Raw genomic sequence first — 20,519 nt, 5'->3', positions numbered from 1 at the left:
GTCAATGCCAGATAGACTGAAAGTGAAAACAACATTTTTAAAAGGCAGATGCGGGTGGGAAGCAGGTAGTGATTCAACCTCAAGTTTGCAGAAGGTGGTTCCCCTTCTCTATTATCTTTTTTATTTAAGTTTATTTTATTTATTTTGAGAGAGAGAGTGTGAGCGCATAAGCAGGGGAGGGGCAGAGAGAGGGAGAGAGAGAGAACCCCAAGCAGGCTCTGCGCCATCAGCATGGAGCCCAATGCAGGGCTCGATCCCATAAACCATGAGATCATGACCTGAAACAAAATCAAGAGTTGGACACTCAATCCCCTGAACCACTCAGGCGCCCCCTGTCTTCTCTATTATCCTGAAACACATCCATAATTGCACTCATATACCCCATCTACATAATCTAACCTTACATACTACCTAGGCAAACCATTTCAGAATGAAAGATTTCTTAAAAAAAAAAAAAAGCTTAATACTTATATATTCCAAAAAGAGCAGAAAAATGTATTATGAAACTTTGTACTCAGAAAACAAAAAAAAGATTTTCAGCTCCATGGACAGATTTTCATCTGCCTTAGAGAGAGAAATGTTTCTTTGAGGCTCTGATAATAGTTTCCACCCTCTCACAGAACTTGCTATTTTAAGACAAGTGTAAGCGATGGAGGCCAGAAGCAACTAGTTGATTTGGTACTCTTCCACATTTAGAGGCCAAACTCTATCTTGAAAACAAAGAAAAATTATCCTCTGTGATAAGTTCAGAAGTTTCCTGTTTAGGAATTTTAGGATATATTTCCACGTATATTTTCTTCGTTGATGATAAATATAACTCTCAGAATAGACACACTTCAGGAGGAAAATGAGCCGAGAAAGAAAAGATAGTATATCACATGCAAAAGTACATACTCAAAATAAAAACAAATTTTAGACATGTTTTGTTTATGTAGCAATTTAAATGTTAAAAAAATAAGTATTCTGAATGTTAAACTCTTAAATTATCTTCTTCTTCAAAGTGCCCCATAATCCCAGTCCCAACCTTTATCTGCAGCTCAACCTTCCTTCATTTCTACTCTGGGAAAGTAGTTTTTGATTCTTTGCCATTGATAGATACTTGCTCCCAGCCTTTTTGCCAAGAATATTCTAAGTATACATTGCCTAAGTTAAAATCACCTCCCTCAGAAAGGCAATGCCGATAATCACTGGGACACAGCCCTAGAATATGTCGTCTATATCTACTGTTTGGTACTCACTACATAATTTCTTATGTTGTCATCTAAATTGTCAACACAGGGGCGCCTGGGTGGCGCAGTCGGTTAAGCGTCCGACTTCAGCCGGGTCACGATCTCACGGTCTGTGAGTTCGAGCCCCGCATCAGGCTCTGGGCTGATGGCTCAGAGCCTGGAGCCTGTTTCCGATTCTGTGTCTCCCTCTCTCTCTGCCCCTCCCCTGCTCATGCTCTGTCTCTCTCTGTCCCCAAAATAAATAAAAGTTGAAAAAAAAAATTTAAATTGTCAACACAAATGTGTGTGTGCATGTGTGTGTTTTATCTCTATCATCCATCAAATCAGTCACTGGAAGCCACAGAGTTTTTCTTATACCTTTTAATACCTTTTATAGCACTTTTTACAAGGTGGCATTCAACGGTAATCTTAACAAATTTATCTACTAGAATATTATCAACTCTTTTCTTTGAAAAAAGTTTTTTAATTAAGTTTTACATGAGTTCCCAAAATGATGGAATATTTTATATTTTTCTATTTTATAAGAAAAAAAGAAACTTGTTTTTGCTAGCTTTACTATTATTTCTTTAGAAAATAATTGTTGAGGGGTGCCAGGGTAGCTCAGTCAGTCGAGTGTCCGACTGTTGATTTTGGCTGTGATTATGATCTCACGGTTCATGGCTTGAGCCCCGTTTGGGCTCTTCACTCACTTAAGATGCAGAGCCTACATGGGATTCTCTCTCTCTTCCTCTCTCTCTCTGCCCCTCCCCCACTGATGCGTGTGCACGGGTATGCTCTCTCTCTCAAAATAAATAAACTTAATTATTTAAAGACAATAATTGTTGAAAAGAATGTGAAAGAATCATTTGCAACACAAATCGAAGTTTAAAATTCTAATTGGTTGGAATACAAAAAGCAGTTTCTAGCAATTTCTAAACTGATTAAGTTTTTTCAGTTCATGTTCATACTTAATTTTTTTTTAAATAAATCCTAATCGATGGATCCTGATGTTTTCAGACCTCAGTTGTGAAAGGCAGTTTTTCTACTGGAAAGATCCCAGAGACTGCCTATTCTATTAGGTTGGAAACAGTGTCAATGTGCTGAAACTGCTTTACATTCACACAAAGTTAACAATCCAAGTACTCACTGAACCTTTTTGTACAAACCTAAGCCTACAATGTGTTAGAATTTCCTGCCATTAACAATTCATATTACTTCCCCAGGAAACAATGAAAATCTAACAATCATATTAAGCAGACTCCACTGTAATCAGTTTCCTGAGACACCGACTGCTCAGCATAAGACACTTAGCTCTGGTCAATCAACTGTGCAAGGAACACAGGAACACAGAGTCACAAATGCTTAAGAAATGGATGCCATGTGTCTTGGACCTGTTCTGACCTGGCTTGTTAAACGCTGGATCACTGGCATTGCTATGAAAGGGGTTCAGGTTTCAGGATCAAAAGAGCTGATTCTGAATTTGAACTATACCTTTTACTGGTTGTGTGATTCAGGACAAGTCCTATAAACCAAGCCATCATTTACTCATCTGTAAAGCAGGGATAATACTGCTTACCTCACATGGGTTTATTCCAAGGGTTAAATATGTATATATATGTATAAACACTTGTAGGCTATTAAGCATATTCCAGGTGTCAGCTATTTTTATAGAAATAGAAATTAATGGGGCGCCTGGGTGACTATTCGACCTGACTTTCTGGCTCAGGTCATGATCTCACAGTTTGTGAGTTCAAGCCCCACACTGAGCCCACTGCTATCAGTGCAAAGACTGCTTTGGATCCTCTGTCTCCCTCCCTCTGCCCCTCCCCCACTCATTCTCTCTCTCTCTCTCTCTCTCTCTCTCTCAAATAAACATTTTTTAAAAATTAAAAACAAGAAACAGAAATTACTTTTGCTTTTAGATAGCTAACAATGTTTGGAAACTCTATGTGTTAGTAAAAGTAATTGCCAATTAATACTAAATACCTGATTTGGCTTTCAATAATACATATTATTATGATTGAATATTTTCCCCATACTTCTCACATTTATATAATATTTTCTAACACTTACCTATGCATATCTCATTTTCAAAAATCAGTCATTTCATAACAAAGCAGAATGTCTTTTTCATACAACCCTGGGTTGAGGCTAAGTGGCAATTCTGTGCAGCTCCATGGGGACATATTGAACATCTGAAATAACTTTCAAGAATAATGCCAAGTTCCACTAGGACTTTTTCCTAATAATGAATGGAAATACTTAGAGTTCATTCATAAAAGATTTACATCCATCTTTTTCACAAATGGCATTTTCTCTAACTTAGCAGGCCTCAAAATCCTGAGGCTCTGAGTTGGTTTTTTTTCATTATTATTAATTATTAATGGTAATCTTTAATTTCTACACCTAAAACTATAGACCCATAACCACACTGGGCTTCAGGAGCTGTTATATTTTAAAATACACATTTTCAAAAAAAGTTTTGCTTTTTATGATATTGGTATTTGATACATATCGGAAGGAAGAACACTCTAGGAAGAGGAAATAGAAAATACCTGTAAATTTGCTAAGGCCCTGAGGTAGGAAACAAGCTAGGATATCTGGAAAAACACACAGATTTGTGTAGCTCAAAGAGAATGGGTGAGAAAGAAAACAGCAGGAAATGAAGTCAGAGAAGGGCTTGTAAGCTATGATAAAGAGTTTTGTGGGAAAGTATTGGGAGATTTTGAGTAAGAAAACATGACAGGACCTAATTTTAGAGAATTACTCTGGTTGCTTGGAAAATGAACTATTGGAGGTCAGGAGGAGAAACAGGGGTATCTGTTAAGAAGCTACTGCAGTAGTTCAGGTAAGAGATGATGGTGGTTATGACTCAAATAGTAGAGGTAGGGGAAGTAAGAAATGGTCACGGTCTTAATATGTTTTCAAGGCTGAAATGGCAAAAACCACTGATGGACTGAATGAGTCATGTGAAGAAAAGAGAAGCATCAAGGCTGCTTTTAGGTTTGAGGCCTAAATACTGTGTGAATGGTGAAGTCATTTACACAGGTGAACACTTGGGGAAGAGTTGTTTACTAATGATAAAAATCAACAGTTCTGTTTCAGATGTAATAAGTTTGAACTACCAAAGTGTGAGTCTGGTGTCATTAAATTGAATTAGATCTTCTCAGGAGTAAGAACAGAATACAGAAGGGCTGCAATCAGAGAACCGAGCCCTGTGCCCCTGTGATAATTACAGGTAGGGAAAAGAAGAGACAGCAAAGAAGGTTAAGAAAGAGCAGCCAGGAATATAACTGGTCTGGCTTTATGAGTATGAATAAATTGCCCTGTGTTCTGGATAACCCCACTACTGAGTGCAGGACCCCAGAATACAAATGATCCAACCTCTGTGTTTTCCATGTTTTCATGAGGAGTTGAAGCCCAGGAAAATCAAATGACATGCAAAGTTATGCCACAGAGTTAGCATAACCATCTACAACCTAAGTCTGCCGACTTAAAAACCCATTTTCTCTCCACCGTATGCAATACCTAAAGATTAACTAGGCAACAGTAACAAAAACAGAATAATACTGTTTATTTTTGTTTACTTCCAAAGATTTGGTAACTTAATACCAAAAGTTTTAAATGAACCTGAAGTACTATTTTACAGCATCTTCTACAATAGTGACTAGTACATCGGATGCTCAATATTTGCTCAATAAATAAGTGATCATACTATTATTTTTGCTTTCATTACAAAATAATTTATCTTGCATTTTTGAAAGCCACCATCTATTTTAAAACCTAAAGCAAAAACATGAATCCTATGTTACCAAATATCTAAGTCTCAACATTTAGGGAAAAAAAAAAAAAAGAGTTACCAAATACAGTCTTCATTAAATAAAAAAAGAGAGTAACCAGCATGAGATAATAGAAAGTAGCCAATTTGTTAATTGAATATCATTACAATTTACTATTATGCCAAAAGAACTCTGAAATTCTTATATATGTGCAATTAACACTAAACATAACAAAGGTAATCAAACTTCTTATTATGAAAAAAGATGCATATTCAAATAAAGGACCAAGAAAAACAAAGTCACAGAAGACATTCCAGTACATTTTTTCAAGGCTATATAAATATAATTGATGTGGTTACTGCTACTTCTAAATGAAGTTTAAAAAAAAGTACAGCCATGTCTTATGTAACACTGCACAGCTAAGCAGTGTATTTAGTCTAAGATACTTTCTCCTAAGATTATATTCTTACACATGACTAACGAACTGCAAGCATCACAAACAATAACAGGTTACTCCCTCTGTGTGCAGATCCTATAAAAGTGGATAAGACACTATCAACTTTGATTATTAACTAAAAATGATTGACGGGTCTCACATGATTGATTCTGGAAATCTCAACTACCAGACAACTGAGTTTTTCCTTATTAAAACCTATTCATTTTGCTTCAAATAAAATAATAATGGATTTACACTAAACACACATTCCTAATTTTTATGAAGCAACTCCCCAAAATCAGTATCTCCTGGTTTGAAGCATACGTTTGCATACATGATCAATTAAGATAATATTGCAATAACTTGGGACACTTTTCAAAAACAGGAGATAGAATGAAATTTTAGAGCATACCTATAAATTTGGATTAGCAAATAACAAAAGATAATGAATTTACTATCAAATATACTTTTTTTATTTATTTTTATTTTTTTATTTTTTAACGTTTATTTGTTTTTGAGGGACAGAGACAGACTGTGAGTGGGGGAGGGGCAGAGAGAGAGAGAGAGAGACACAGAATCCAAAGCAGGCACCAGGCTCCAACGTGTCAGCACAGGCCCCGACGTGGGGCTTGAACTCATGAACTGTGAGATCATGACATGAGCCGAAGTCGGATGCTCAACCGACTGAACCACCCAGGCACCCCTCAAATATACTTTTTTAACAATGATTTATGCTTGTTGCAAAACACTGTGTTCTTTCAATTATAGAGATCATGTTGTAGATTCATTACAATGAGAACACTTACAGTTGATAACTAATACACTTCCTTACATCATCCCTCTTAGAAGGTATTATAATTTAAAAAATTAGAAGTAGGTCACTGGCTTCCAAAAAACAAGGCATCGACTTTTTCATTTGCATAATACATACCTGCCTTAAGTTTTGTAAATCTAAGTTAATGTATGTGAGTTTGACTTTACATTTTTGTACTAAACTGACTGAAGATGGACTTTATTCATTTGTGTGTGTGTGTGTGTGTGTGTGTGTGTGTGTGTGTGTAAGGTTAGTGCTTAATTTAACAAACGAGAACAGGAATAATGCACTGCATTAAATCCTATTACACACCAGAGGAAATGAATGTGTCAGAGTCAGAGGCAGCAATCACTAGGTTATATTAGATATTAAGTATCTAATGTTCTAATTCAGACAAGTACCTTAACCTAATCAAAAACATTAAACTGAATAAGTCTTCTGACAGACTGTAGTAAACAGCTCAAAAGGAATAAATCAGATTAAATGGGCAAGATACTTAAAACAACATCAACTAGTTCTTTTTGTGAGGTTTAAAAAAGTAGAATGTCAAACAAAATTTTAGTAATGCCTGTTGTCTAGAAAAGAGTAAAATTTAATAATTAAGTATCTTTTTAAATTATCTATTTATTAAAGTGTATTTATTTTGAGAGAGAGAGAGCAAGAGAGAGAGGGAGAGAGAGAGAATCCCAAGCAGGCTCTGTACTATCTAAAGCCTGATGCAGGGCCTCAACTCACGAACCATGAGCTCATGACCTGAGCCCAAATCAAAAGGCGAACACTTAACTGAGCCACCCAGGGGCCCCTATATCTTTTTTTAAACATCAACCTCTTATATAGGCTTTAGGAATCTTTATTTTTACTGTAGTATGCATTTAATATGTGATTCATACTGGTTTTTCTGTTTTACTCATGGGATAGAAATGGTTGAAAATGACATATACCCATATATGTACATTTTTGTGTTTTCATTTTTGCTCTATCATGATAAAAACTTTGGCTGCAGACAACAATACTTAGAAATACAATACAATACCATATAACTTTAGGTAGCTGACATAATATTATAAGACTAATATTATTTAGTCTTATACACTAAGATTATTTAGTGTACTGCATGCAGTTGAATACATCAAAAAGAGAAACTGACTTGCACACATTCAAGGAATTAGAAGGAAAAACTAGAAAGCAAAAAGAAAAAAAAAATCAACCTAGTATTTCACTTGAGAGACTGATTGTTTTTACTTGAGGATAATTCTTATCCTGTTTTGTGAAGGCAAATTTTCAAAGATTAAAAAGCAAACAAAGATGTTTCAGCTTGTAAATTTCATCTCCCAAATGTAGGCTTATCACAGCTCTACTTTCAGAAAACATACATATATAATTTTCTAAATGTAATAATTTCTGGCTGATTTTTGTGGGTTATTTTATGATCTGTGAGACTTCAATATTTTTCTTCTGTGGCTCTAGGAAAAAATCTAGCACGCATTTACATAAAAACTTGCTTTCAAGCAAACTAAATTAGAACATTTTATCATTCTGATACAGTAGGCTTCTTCCAGCATTGTAAAAGTAAGGAGCCCTGAGACGGTGCCACTCCTGCCTGAGGTATCACGTCAGCAAAACAACATTTAGATAATGCTCATGTCTCTATAAATGCTCTGCTTGACCAAAAACACAATATATCCAGTCTGCCAATCCCCAAATGCCATACCAACTCTGTCTGGGCTCTATACTTATTTCCTTGTTTCTTCTTACCTCAAGTAAGGTTGACTAAGTGGCCCCAGCCAATCAGATATTTTCAATTTTTCTCTTCCTTGTTCTTTATTATTTATCCTCTAAAAGCTTCCCACCTTCCAACCCATTTTGCAGTTCTCTCAATGGAGACCATCTGCTTCATGAAGTGTTAAATAAAATTTGTTTGTATTACCTAATTGTCTTCTTTAATCATTTTTAATAGCACTAAATGGTATACAGCTTAACAATGATACACTCTTGAAAATCAAGACTGTTAAAGAGTAAATTGCAAAACTAAAGTGATGTTATATTATGATAAATGACATATTTACCACATCGTGTTTTTTGCCTAATAGTAATAATGTGACCAGAAAAAGTATATAAATATATATCATGCTTCAGTAACTAGGCGTGATCCAAAAAATTTTCGTTGATCCAACAAACTTACAATTTCTTCAAAGTACCTTATCTGGAGTTTTTTTTTCCAAGTCCAAAATAATACTTTGCCATTTGAACAAAACATAACCACTACTGGGGCTCCTGGGTGGCTCAATTGGTTAAGCGTTCGACTCTTGGTCTCAGCTCAGGTCTTGATCTCAGGGTTGTGAGTTCAAGTCATGTGCTGGGTGTGGAGTCCACTTAATACTTTAGAAAGCTATGCATTACAATGGTGGAGTCAGGCCATGCCAAGAGAAATGCTGGAGCAGAGGAGAGAAGAAAGAAACTTGGTTTTGATCTCACTGGCTTTGGAGTCTTAGGTAACTCACTTAACCTTTCTTAGTTCCCATTCCCTTATTTGTAAAATAGTAGTCAGAGTAAGCAATCAGATCTAACATTCTCCAAGAGTCTCTCTGTACTGTAATTAAAATTAACAAGGGAAAAAAAAAATCTTCAGATTTTATCTCTAAGTTAAATCAAGACACCAAGCAGCTCAACAGATGAAAAAAATACACTCTGTGAATATATAAATATATTTAGACATAGATCTGGAAGTTTCTATTAGCATATGTGGATCACTGGCATTGGAGTATTTTCTCTTGACTACTCTCTCCTCTGACCTCTCTTAAAGAGACCGATGACATGAAGGCAGCAATTTTTGACACTATTTTTGACAGTATTTGACGTTTGATTATTTTTAAGAAGGTTTTGTATTTTATGTTCACTCTTCTCAAGAATAGGCACATTTGGATTTTGAGAAGGATATAGAACATCATCACAGGCCAATACTCTTAAGAAGTAGGAAAAAACTGATAAAACTATAAAAATTATTTTTATGAGGGAACTGTGGGAACAATGAGAATTTTGGACTATTTAAATTCCACAGAGAAAAAACCCTTCCAAGGTTATCTGACAATCACTGGCTGTTTTCTTCCCTAGAGGTCTTTACCAATTCTTAGTGTGGGCTGAATAAGATTTGAGTCACCTGGAGGAACTCTAGTTGAGAGAAGATAAACGAGTAGAGCTTTTCATGGTCTCACAGGGTTGTCATGACACCTTGAAAACTAAAAGAATCCCAAACACAAGGCTGATTCTTTCTTTAAAAAAAAAAAAAAAGAATCATTTATTCTTTAAATAATAAATAAACTTTTTTTTTTTTTTTTTTTTGAGAGACACAGAGAGACAGAGCACAAGCTGGGGAGGGGCAGAGAGAGAAGGAGACACAGAATCCGAAGCAGGCTCTGGGCTGTCAGCACAGAGCCTGACGCGGGGCTTGAACTCACAGAGTGTGAGATCATGATCTGAGCCAAAGTTGGATGCTTAACCGACTGAGCCACCCAGGCACCCCAAGGCTGATTCTTCCTAAGAAACATTTCCTAAGTTCCTGGGAGGTATGAGAGGTTTAAGGTCTGTGTCTGAAACTTCAAAAAGGCAGAATGAAATCTCTAATTCATGTTGTGCTTCACAGATAAAGTCCCACTAGGGAGAAGGGATTGGCAACAAACACATAACTAGTCTCCCCTCAAGAAACATGTCAGAATTTAGGATGCATGGGGTGGTGGTAGCCTAAGTGGCTAAGCTCAAAATCTCCAAAGGGAAGTTTCAGAGCTGAGAAGACAGAAACCTGCTTTTCCATCAAAAGTCTAGAAAAGTTATGCCAAAGGAACAGGGACAAACCAAAGGCAGACTGAGTTTTATTAAAATATCAACCTAGGTATTACTTATCTAAATCTCTAACTGGACAGAGATGACTAGCTCCTACCCAAACAGAGGGGGTCCCTCACTGATGAAAGATAACATGCACAAAATGCAATATCTGCAATTATGAACTTTTTGGATGGGTTTATTAGCAGACTAGACACAAGAGAAGAGAGAATTACTAAACTCTAAGACAATCAATAGCAAATATCCAATCTGAAGCACAGAAGTGTAAAAAAAAAAAGAATGGAAATAATAAAACAATGTATAAGAGACATATGGGGCATGCTTAATTAGAGTAGAAGAATGAGACAGGACAGAGAATGGGGCAGAGTAATATCTGAGAAACTAGGTAACAGCTAAGCAGTCTCCTCAAACTAACAAAGACATCAACCTTCAAAAAAGTTCAGTGAACCCCAAATACGATAAATGTAAAAAAAAAAATCATATCTAGAAACACATTAAACTGTTGAAAGTAAAAGCAATGAAGGGAACCTGGGTGGCTCAGTCAGTAGAACATGTGACTCTTGATCAACTTTTAACAGAAGCTATGGATGCAAGAGTCAATGGAACAACATCTTCAAAGTGCTGAAAGAAAACAAAACTGTCAAGCTCAAATTCTACACCCAGTGAAGAGTCATCAATCAAACAATCAATCAATCAGGACATTTTCAGACCCATTAAAGCTGAAAGAATCTTCTTCCATAAGATTTTCACTAAAGAAATATGAAAAGAAGTTCCTACGACTAAGAAAATTGTCCCAGATAAAAGGATAAAACTTCAGAAATAAATGAAGGCTACCCAAAATGATAAATACGTCAATAAATGGAAGTGAATGCTAATGCTTAAAACTTAAGAAAATAATAGCAATGCCTTACAAGTTGACACATGTAGAGGTGGAAATATATGACAGCAATATTTGTTCAAAAAGGGCAAAAGAGAAAGTAAATGAACTTAAATTGACTCGTAGGATTACTGTTCTCTTTGGGAAGTGGTAAAAGAACCAACTGTATAGTAGACTGTAATAAGTCAATGATGCTTATTAAAATCAAATGTAAGTAATGAAGAAAGAAAAAAAGAATATATAACTAAAAAGTTAATGGAGGAAAAAAAATGGAATGAAAAACACTTGATCAACCCAAAAGAGGTCAGGAAAAGAATAAAGGAACAAGGAACATGTGGGACAAGTAGAAAACAAATAGTGAAATGATAAAATTAAACTTAAAAATATCTATAATTAGGGGCACCTGGATGGCTCAGTCAGTTAAGCGTCTGAGTCTTGATTTGGGCTCAGGTCATGATCTCACTGTTGTGTGACTGAGCCATGTGTTGGGCTCTGCCCTGGGTGTGGAGCCTGCTTGAGTCTCTGTCTCCCTCCCTCTCTGCCCCTCCCCTGTTTGCGTGTTCTCTCTCTCTCTCTCAAAACACACACACACACACACACACACACACACACACACACACACACACACACAGCAACTGTATTCAATGTAATTGGACTAGCAATCCACTGAAAAAGCAGACTGTCGGACTGGATTAAAAATAAAACCAGTGAACCAATTATATGTCATTTGCAAGAGACAGGCTTTAAATATAAGGATAGAGGGGGGCACCTGGGTGGCTCATTTGGTTAGGTGTCCGACTTTGGCTCAGGTCATGATCTCACAGTTCGTGAGTTCAAGCCCCGTGTTGGGCTCTGTGCTGACAGCTCAGAGCCTGGAGCCTGTTTCTGATTCTGTGTCTCCCTCTCTCTCTGCCCCTTCTCTGCACGTGCTCTGTCTCTCTATGTCTCTCAAAAATAAACATTAAAAATTTTTTTAAAAATAAAATAAAAAGTAAATAAACATAAGGACACAGGTTGAAAGTAGAAGGATAACAAATGACATCACACAAACACTAAGCAATGAAAGCTGGAGTGGCTATATTATGTTACACAAAATAGAAGTTCTACTTCTGGTAATGACAGAGGAGATCATATCAGACTAAACCTCCCGCAGGTAACAATTACACTCTGTTAAAAATATAAAAACAATAATCTTGGGGTGCCTGGGTGGTTTGGTTAATTAAGTGTCCGACTCTTAATTCAGTTCAGGTCATGATCTCAGGGTTCATGGGTTCGAGCCCCATGTCGGGCTCTGTGCTGACAGCATGGAGCCTGCTTGGAATTCTCTTTTTCCCCCTCTCTCTTCCTTTCCCTCACTTGCTTGTGCTCTCTCTCTTTCTGTCTCTCTCTCCAAAATTAAATAAATAACCTTAAAAAACAAACAAACAAACCATAATCTTAAGGCAATGGAAAGCTACCAAAAGCAGAGGGGAGTCAATACATGGAAAAAGGGAGAAGCTTGAGTGAGTTTCCCATTTTTATGGCTTTTCCACTGAGGACAGACCACAGGTGGTACATTAATTAAAACTGACAGAATTAAGAGAAGAAATAGACAAACCCACAATTACAGTGGAGATTCTCACATCCTTTTCTCAGTAACTGATAGAACAACTACAGAACAAAATCAGCAAAGATAACAAATACATGAACAACACTATAACTACCTGTCCAAATTGACACTTACAGAACCTTACTCCCCCAAATCACAGCATATATAAGTGCACATAATATGTTCAACAAAAACAGACCATATGCTGAGCCAAAACCAAATTTCAATACATTATAAATTCTAAAAAATGTATGACCACAACAAAACTAAATTATAAATTAATAATAATAGTATATCAAGAGCAACCCCTAAACATTTGTAAGTATTAGACAAAAGAGACTTTATAGCAAGAAGCAGTTTAGAAACTAAGAGGGACATGATATTCATAGGACCAGGCAACTTTTACAATTTTTAGAACTGATATCTGATCAAGTCTCTAGCTCTAAATACCAATTATTAGGAAATACAGGAAAACATAATAAATGACAATTTGGTAATGCAGTCAGCAAAATCCAGACAATCAGACACTCCTAAGAAAAAATGGTTAGCTTTCTTCAACAAATACATTCAAGGAAAAAAAAGGAAGAGGAACCTATTGATTAAATAACTTAAGAAACACGGCTGCCTTTTGCCATATATGGACCTTAACTAGCTCCTAAATCAAAGAAAAAAAAAAAGAGAGAGAGAGAGAGAGACAGACTATAAGAGAACTGGGATACCTGATAGGATCTAAATGATATTTATTTAATAATGGTGTTGTAGTATATTTTTAGAAAGTCTTTATCTTTTAGTGATAAACCCTAAGATACCTATGAATAAAATGGGATGAAAAGATACAACATCAAGGATTTACTTCAAAATAATCTAGGGGTAGGGATAGCAGGTGGAGGAGAGGGAAGTATAGATGCAACAATATTGTTGAATACTTGAAAACAAATTATGGCTTCATTGGAACTTGTTCTACATTTCCCCCACTTATGGATATGAATAAAATTCTATATTACAAAAGTTTCCTAAAATATTCCCTAAAGTTCCCTAAAAAGGAAAAGGAATATCACCATGGCACCATGAGCTGTGAAAGGTATTTTATTCTAAAGATAGATAGATAGATAGACAGACAGACAGACACACATTTCTTCTACAAGTAATCTCACTCAACACTGTTTCATCAGTACTTGGCATTTAATGATTCTTTGGGAAATATCTGTTGAATGAATAAAAGGGAGCAAGGAATTAGTTACTTCAAGGGTGTGTGTGTGTGTCTGTGTGTGCATGTATGCACACGTGTGTACATGCTCGTGTGAAATTTCCCTAATTAATAATAATACTGAGTACTTTTTCATAAGTTTATTCACTATTTGGATTTCCTTTTGGACAAAAAACCTGTACATGTCACTAAGAGAAAAACAGTAGCAATTGGTTAAGTCCTCTTTCTGTACTCTGGATATACACCAACTATCAATTATGTGGTTGCAATTTTTTTTTCTCATTTTGTAGCTTATCTTCACTTAATAGTGTCTACTGATGTATAAAAAAATCTTAATTTTAATGCAGTCAAATAATTAAATGTCTTCCATTTTAGTTATTGCTTTTTTATCTTGTTCTAGAAAACAAATCCTAGTCTGGGACTATGAAATAATGTCCTTACACATATCTTTAAAGCTTTATTGTTTTTTTCTTTCACATTTTAGTTCTATGATCCATCTGGAATCCAGTTTTTGACTATGGTGTGAATTAGGATTCCAATTTTCTCTCTCTAAATAGATACCCTTATTGCAATAAAATTAATTTTAAACTGTCATACTTTTATCAATGCCTGCAATGCCCCTCTTCATAAATATGTCACCTGCATATGCAGAGGTCTGCAAGATGTTCTGCTGGAATGAAACAAAGCAATTTTCAAATAATAAGGCATAAGCTTTCTGATTTTTCTTTCTAGCCTCAGAGGATTATCCTGCATTCCAACTGAAAACCACAATCATAGAAACAGTAACAACTTCAAATAGAACAGTAGGTTCTGTAAACTGTTCCAAATTTATCTAAGAAAGATAGCTGTTTGGAATTAAAGCTCTCTAAGATTGGAATCACTACTACTTTCTTTGGTATTTTGATTTATTTCTAGTTCATTCATTCATTAAACAAAGTTGCAGACACAAGGATAAAATAGTCCTTGCTGTTGAGAAACTTAATTGTCTGGAGGAGATGCCATTCCAGTAAAGAAACAAATGCAATCTCATAAGGTAAATTCTACTGTGCATGACACAGACAGGCAAAAGATGCTATGAAAGGAAAGAGGAGAAGGCACTCTTCTATGAGGATCGAGTTTCCTGTGTTGGCAAGAATGGTGGAGTGGCAGGAGTTGAGGAAGGCAGAGATAACATCCTGAATTGATTTATGTCACACTAAGGAGTCTGGATAGAGTGTACAATGGGGTAGCATCGACAGCTTTTCAATTACCTGATTTGCATTTTGGAAAGTTAGAAATGAGGAACAAATTCAGGCACTTACAAGGTTAATAACTTCAACAATTTATGTTTATCTAAAAGAAACATTATAATCCTACTTTTGAACAAAATGAAAAGCTGCTATCTATGGACGTTTAAAGAGTAAAAGGCTTGAAGTGAGAAGTTGCCTGCAATTGCTTCTGAACATACAACAGAGATGAAGGAGAAAAGGAATACAACTAACATTTCAAGCGTACATACCTATAGCAAGATGCTCCATAGGGACATTCAGGCCGCTCATCAGCCTCATCTTGACACGTGACTTGTATCCCTCCATAATCACTATCTCCAGGGTGACTGAAGTGTTGAAAATGGACAGGATTCTTCCTAGGAGGGTGGCAAATATACAGAAAAAATAATTAATAGGGTATACTAGAGTTCTAGATATACTACAAAAAATAATTTGTAAGATATGGCAGGAAACCAAGCAATACACATCTAATTATTCCAGAAATTGAATCAATGAGCTACATTGTTAAAAACAAAACTCATGACATCTACTCGGTACAGAGCTCTCCTGGTCCCAAAACAAAGTACCATGGTGATTCACAAACACAAGTAGAAAAATATAAAGAAAAAAGCACCAGCAGAATGCCTTAAACACAACTTAAAATTCTCTTGATAGTTACATTATATACTACAACTGTTTATGAAGTCATCTTTCTAATATCTAAATAAGACATTACATAAGCAAGTGTTTAGGTCTGGGTGATTAAATTCTCAAGTCTGGACTGCCTAGTTCATGTCCTTGCATTAATCAGCATGTCTACATATGAAACATTTAATTCCCTCACAGTATCATGAAAGTCTCTAGCAGGATTTGCAGGAATGAATACTGAGACAGTGCAAACCAGTAGAAACATGATAAAGCTCCTAACCTTTAGGCCAATGTATTTTATTAGGCTTTTAACACATACGTACCACATAGCTACATGCTATGGAAACAACAGAATTTCGTGCTACCTGTAATTTCATTTTACCTGTAGCAGTTTGCCCCATACATACAGGATGTCCTCTTGATCTTGTTTTCTTCAGAACCTTGTGGAACTGAATCAGTTGCCTTTGCATGCAAAGTTTCAGGATTGGAGAGATCAGAACTGGACTCAGGAGGAGATCCTTGAGACTCCTCGTGGAAGGACTTGTCCTGGGCAGTCAAGTAACCCTCAGAACAGTCCATCATCTTGCCTTCTTTATCTCGTGTTCCTTTCATAATAATCTTATGTTCAGGAACCTTACCACGTTCCTCTATTGGGATTTCACTTCTCTGTGTATTAGCCTTCTTATTATTTACTTCTGCATTATTTAATAAGATTGCAGAAGATGACTGCGGCATTTCCTACAAGGTAAATCAGAAAGAAGATACTAGAAATAAATGAAACGTACTTTAAAAGAAATATGTAAACTTAATAAAAGGCATGAAATTGCAAGATTCATTCCATATTATATTTTTTAAACTTCAAGATTCACATTTTAAAATTATTTAAAATGCTGTTTTCCATGTCTCTAATTTGGTAGCTTTAAAACAATCTACAGTTATTAGAAAAGGAATATACAGCTGTATCAAACCTTTACAATTATGTCAAACATTCACTGAAAAATAACCAGAAAAATACAAATGAAACATAAGAGAATACAACTTTGCTTCCAATTGAATATAATCTTTCCCCCCAAAACTACTAGTCTTTTAAATTCCCCATTCAATAATATGTCATGCTCTTAACTTGAACTGTCTTTATAATTTCTAAGTTATTGCAATACTTTATTTCTGCCCTCTAAATATAATCATGACTTTTTTCCTTTAGCTAAAACAAAACTGCTCCTCCCTCACAGAAAAATTGGTATGAAGGTGTGTCATGAAAGACTCAGAAAATAAATATGACTCCCTTGAAGTGGTCTGAACAAAAGTTTCAGTTTAACCAAAGGGTGTTTTGAACCAAGTAAATATTCTCATTAGCACTGCAGAACCTTTTTAATCTGTACTTACCACCAGGAACATTAAACCTAGTCATATCCTATTAAAAACAACTTTTTAATTACTTATACATCCTGTGGAGTCGAAACATTGTCAGATAAACTTTGGTCTTGCTGGTAACCACTTCTAGGATGTGATGACAACATAACAGGTATATATGAAGGTTCACACCAATTTATAACTAAGGACTCATGTATGCTGGCCTGCCATCTGGAGAAAGCTGGTTTTAATATTACTTAATAGCCAATGGCTCAAATTTCCTGCGAAGATACTAATTAGCATGACTTTTTGGGGACTAATTACTTAAACGTTTTGATAGTCTTTTCTTTTTTAAGAAACATAGTATGTAACTTTAAAATGCAATCCAAACTGACTAAAGACCTTGCAAAAGGAACCTAGTTCTTATGTTTCTTGTATAATAATAAATAACCCATGGGAAAGGCAATTGTTTGGGTACCTCTTGGAGCTGACCCTCAGCTGGTGGCATTCATGCCACACCTGTCTATAACACACACTCTTTTCTTCCAAGCTGCTCAGTTACAACCCAATCTCCTCTCCCTCCAGTATAGGACCAACTGACAAATGCCAGGGACTAGAACTCTGGGGTGGGAATGGGGCAATCCTGCCCCACCTCCCCACTTGGCAGTTCCCCACTGGGTCAACTCACCAATTTTCTTTCTCCCCGTTTAAGTAGAAGTAGGGCAGGTTAGCAGATGTTCAATAAAATGCCAGTCTCTTATTCCCTGTTGGCATCTCTAAATTCCACAATGAATTCTCTTACACTTTGGGTTTTCAAAAGAGAGAACATAACGTCTCCCTACAAACACAGCACTCCCTAAATCTTAAAATTTTCTGGCTTCTCAGTTCTGTTTGTATAAAGCCTGGGGGTTGGGTAGTGAACACTTCTCAAATCTTTCAATAAGCTTCACAAGGAAAGGCCTGGCTACCACTGCTGGGGGCTCCTTTCAAACATGAGATACCTACACTTAGTACTTTTGTCCCCAGCTCTGGGCCTAAGCAGCAGCAGTTCTCAGATGATAGAGGGGAAAAAATCCCACTCAACATCCTGTCAGTCATGATAGGGAAAAAAAGGACACAACCGGGGAAGTAGTTAAATAAATTAGAATCCATTTTTACCATGAAACACCGTGCAGAGGTGGAAAATGAATAGACCTCTCTATATATGTATCTAAGGATTTTTAAATTAAAAATTAAATATATGTACACACACACACACACACACACACACATATTATGATTCCATTTAGCTTTAAAAAAAACCCTATATACCTATGTGTATACTTACTTGTACAAATCCAAATAAAAGGTTTAGAAGGATACAAACCAAAATATTAGTAAGGCCAATGGGACTGAAGGATAAGGCAAATCAAGATTTTCACTTTATACTCCACATGCTCTGACATTCTATTTTTTGACAATAGCATGTATTTTTTGCCATTTAAAAAATAAAAAACAAACCAAAGAAAATGAAATATAAGATATGAAATGTTTAACATTATTTCAACTGTCCCCACTGTTTCTTAAAATAAATCTTCACAAATAATAAGTTTAACATGATAGTTTACTCTAAAAGAAAAAGGAGTGATAGAGACACAGATATCAATACTACGGATCAGGTGTTCTCAAATATATTTGAAGAGGCACAAAAGCTGGAATTCATAATGTTCTTTATGGAACTTCATGAAATATTGATACTCAGTAGACTTTTGGCATTCAAGAATTTAACATTCATGATTTCAATTATTTATAAATGATCCCCAAAATCCATTACATGCAGTAATTTGTAAGTTTGCTGAGACACAAATTCAACCTGTGCCAGTTACAGAGCTCAGGAGCCAGAGTCACTGAACTGGCGGGGGAGGGGATAGGAAAGATGGAAGGTACTCTGTACTTGGAAGAAGCAGAAGAAAGGCAGAGAGGTCCATGTGTTATAAGAACCCAAACTGCTTATTTCTTAGATTTGATGAAAATATGAAGAATGAAATGTGGGAGGCTGAAGATTCACGATAGAGAACCCAGGTTCCCTTCGCTATAAAAATATACGCTAGAGGCCTCAGGGATCAAGGAGCATGGAGTTAGTGTAAGGTGATCTTGGACTGGGAGGTGGCTGGAATGTACTATTAAGGCTATTGAAATAGCCTTGTTAATCCAGCATGCCCTCCCTTGCCCCTAAACCATCTGAAGTTTTAATGTACCAGAAGAGACAGGATGAAGAACTTCTTACCAATTCAAGTTCATTGAGGTAATTTGCTACCCTTGGAAAGAATGTCTGTATTAAGTTGCCTTAAAAGTCCTGCATTAGTCTTATTAGCACCCACATACTAAGGATTCAAAAATCCCAGCCTCCAGCAGCACCTGGGTGGCTCAATCGGTTAAGCATCTAACTCTTTATTTCAGCTCAGGTGATGATCTCACAGTTCATGAGTTTGAGTGCTACATTGGGCTCTGTGCTGACAGTGCAGAGCCTGCTTGGGATTCTCTCTTTCTCTTTCTCTTTCTCTCTTTCTCTCTTTCTCTCTTTCTCTCTTTCTCTCTTTCTTTCTTTCTTTCTTTCTTTCTTTCTTTCTCTCTCTCTCTCTCTCTCTCTCTCTCTCTCTCTCCCCCTGCCCTCCCCCCACCCCCGCTCCTCCCCGCTCATTCTGTCTCAAAAAAAAAAAAAAAAAAAAGTCCCAATCTCCAGTCCCACATTCATTCTTGAACTTCAAACTTATACTCAACCACTAGCTAGACATTGCTTCCTCAATATCCTACATACTTTGAACTCAAAATGTCAAAACTGAAATCCTTCCCTGAATTCTGTACCCAAGATTCTGCCAACAAGACTTCTCCATCTATTCTAGCCAGAAACTTGGAAGTCTGTCTTTCACTCCTTTCCCTCACTCTGCCCAGATCCAAGCAACAAGTCCTGCAGTTTTGTTTCTTAAAGATTTCTCTAACCCAACGGCTTTGTGTCATCCTTAATGCTACTAACCTTGGTCACATTCTCTTAATTTCTTGACTGAGATGTCCTGATCTCCTCCCTCATCCCCCTGTCTTTTATTTTGTTCTCTTTCCATCTCTCCTCTAAAGAGCTGCCAGGATTATCTTCGTGGCCAAAAACATTTCAAGGTCCTCCCTCTGCAACTGGTCCCCACTGCCAGCTCCAACCTCATCTCACATTGTTGCCCAGCTTTACACTGAGAATTCTAAGAACAACAGTTCCCGGCATACTATTTGTACCCTCTTTGCTCCTGTACCTGCTACCCATCTACTTGGATGGAGTCTACCTCTACCTCTTCTGCACCTGGTTCATGCCTACTCCTCTTCTGTTAAGATTCAACTCAGATCACTTATGCGAGGATCCCTTCCCTAGAAGTTGGCTTAGGCAGTCCACTAGGCCCCCAGAAAAATCAATGTGGTGTCACGTTATTTCATGATTTTGAAGTATGTCCCCCACAAGACTATGAACTATTTATCAGCTATCTTACTCACTTTTTATCCTAC

The 20,519-nt window shown here is 36.4% G+C and overlaps 1 protein-coding gene across 3 annotated transcripts in view; it reads right to left on the bottom strand.

The window, feature by feature from the left end:
• Window positions 1-20,519, bottom strand: part of APLF (aprataxin and PNKP like factor) — an 81,943-nt gene that overhangs the window by 15,519 nt on the left and 45,905 nt on the right. For 2 of the 3 annotated variants that reach the window (XM_047853819.1, XM_047853820.1), the window contains exons 7-8: window positions 16,024-16,379; window positions 15,245-15,370 (exon numbers count right to left, since the gene is read on the bottom strand). In XM_047853819.1, the coding sequence (XP_047709775.1) occupies window positions 15,245-15,370; window positions 16,024-16,379 (482 nt within the window). Of the gene's footprint in view, window positions 1-14,343; window positions 14,414-15,244; window positions 15,371-16,023; window positions 16,380-20,519 lie in introns of all 3 variants that reach the window. The other variant, XM_047853821.1, reaches the window with a different exon arrangement.

This window comes from Prionailurus viverrinus, chromosome A3 (assembly GCF_022837055.1).
Source record: "Prionailurus viverrinus isolate Anna chromosome A3, UM_Priviv_1.0, whole genome shotgun sequence".
In the NCBI taxonomy this organism is placed as follows: Eukaryota; Metazoa; Chordata; class Mammalia; order Carnivora; family Felidae; genus Prionailurus; species Prionailurus viverrinus.
This window is presented reverse-complemented; position numbering and strand designations above follow the sequence as displayed.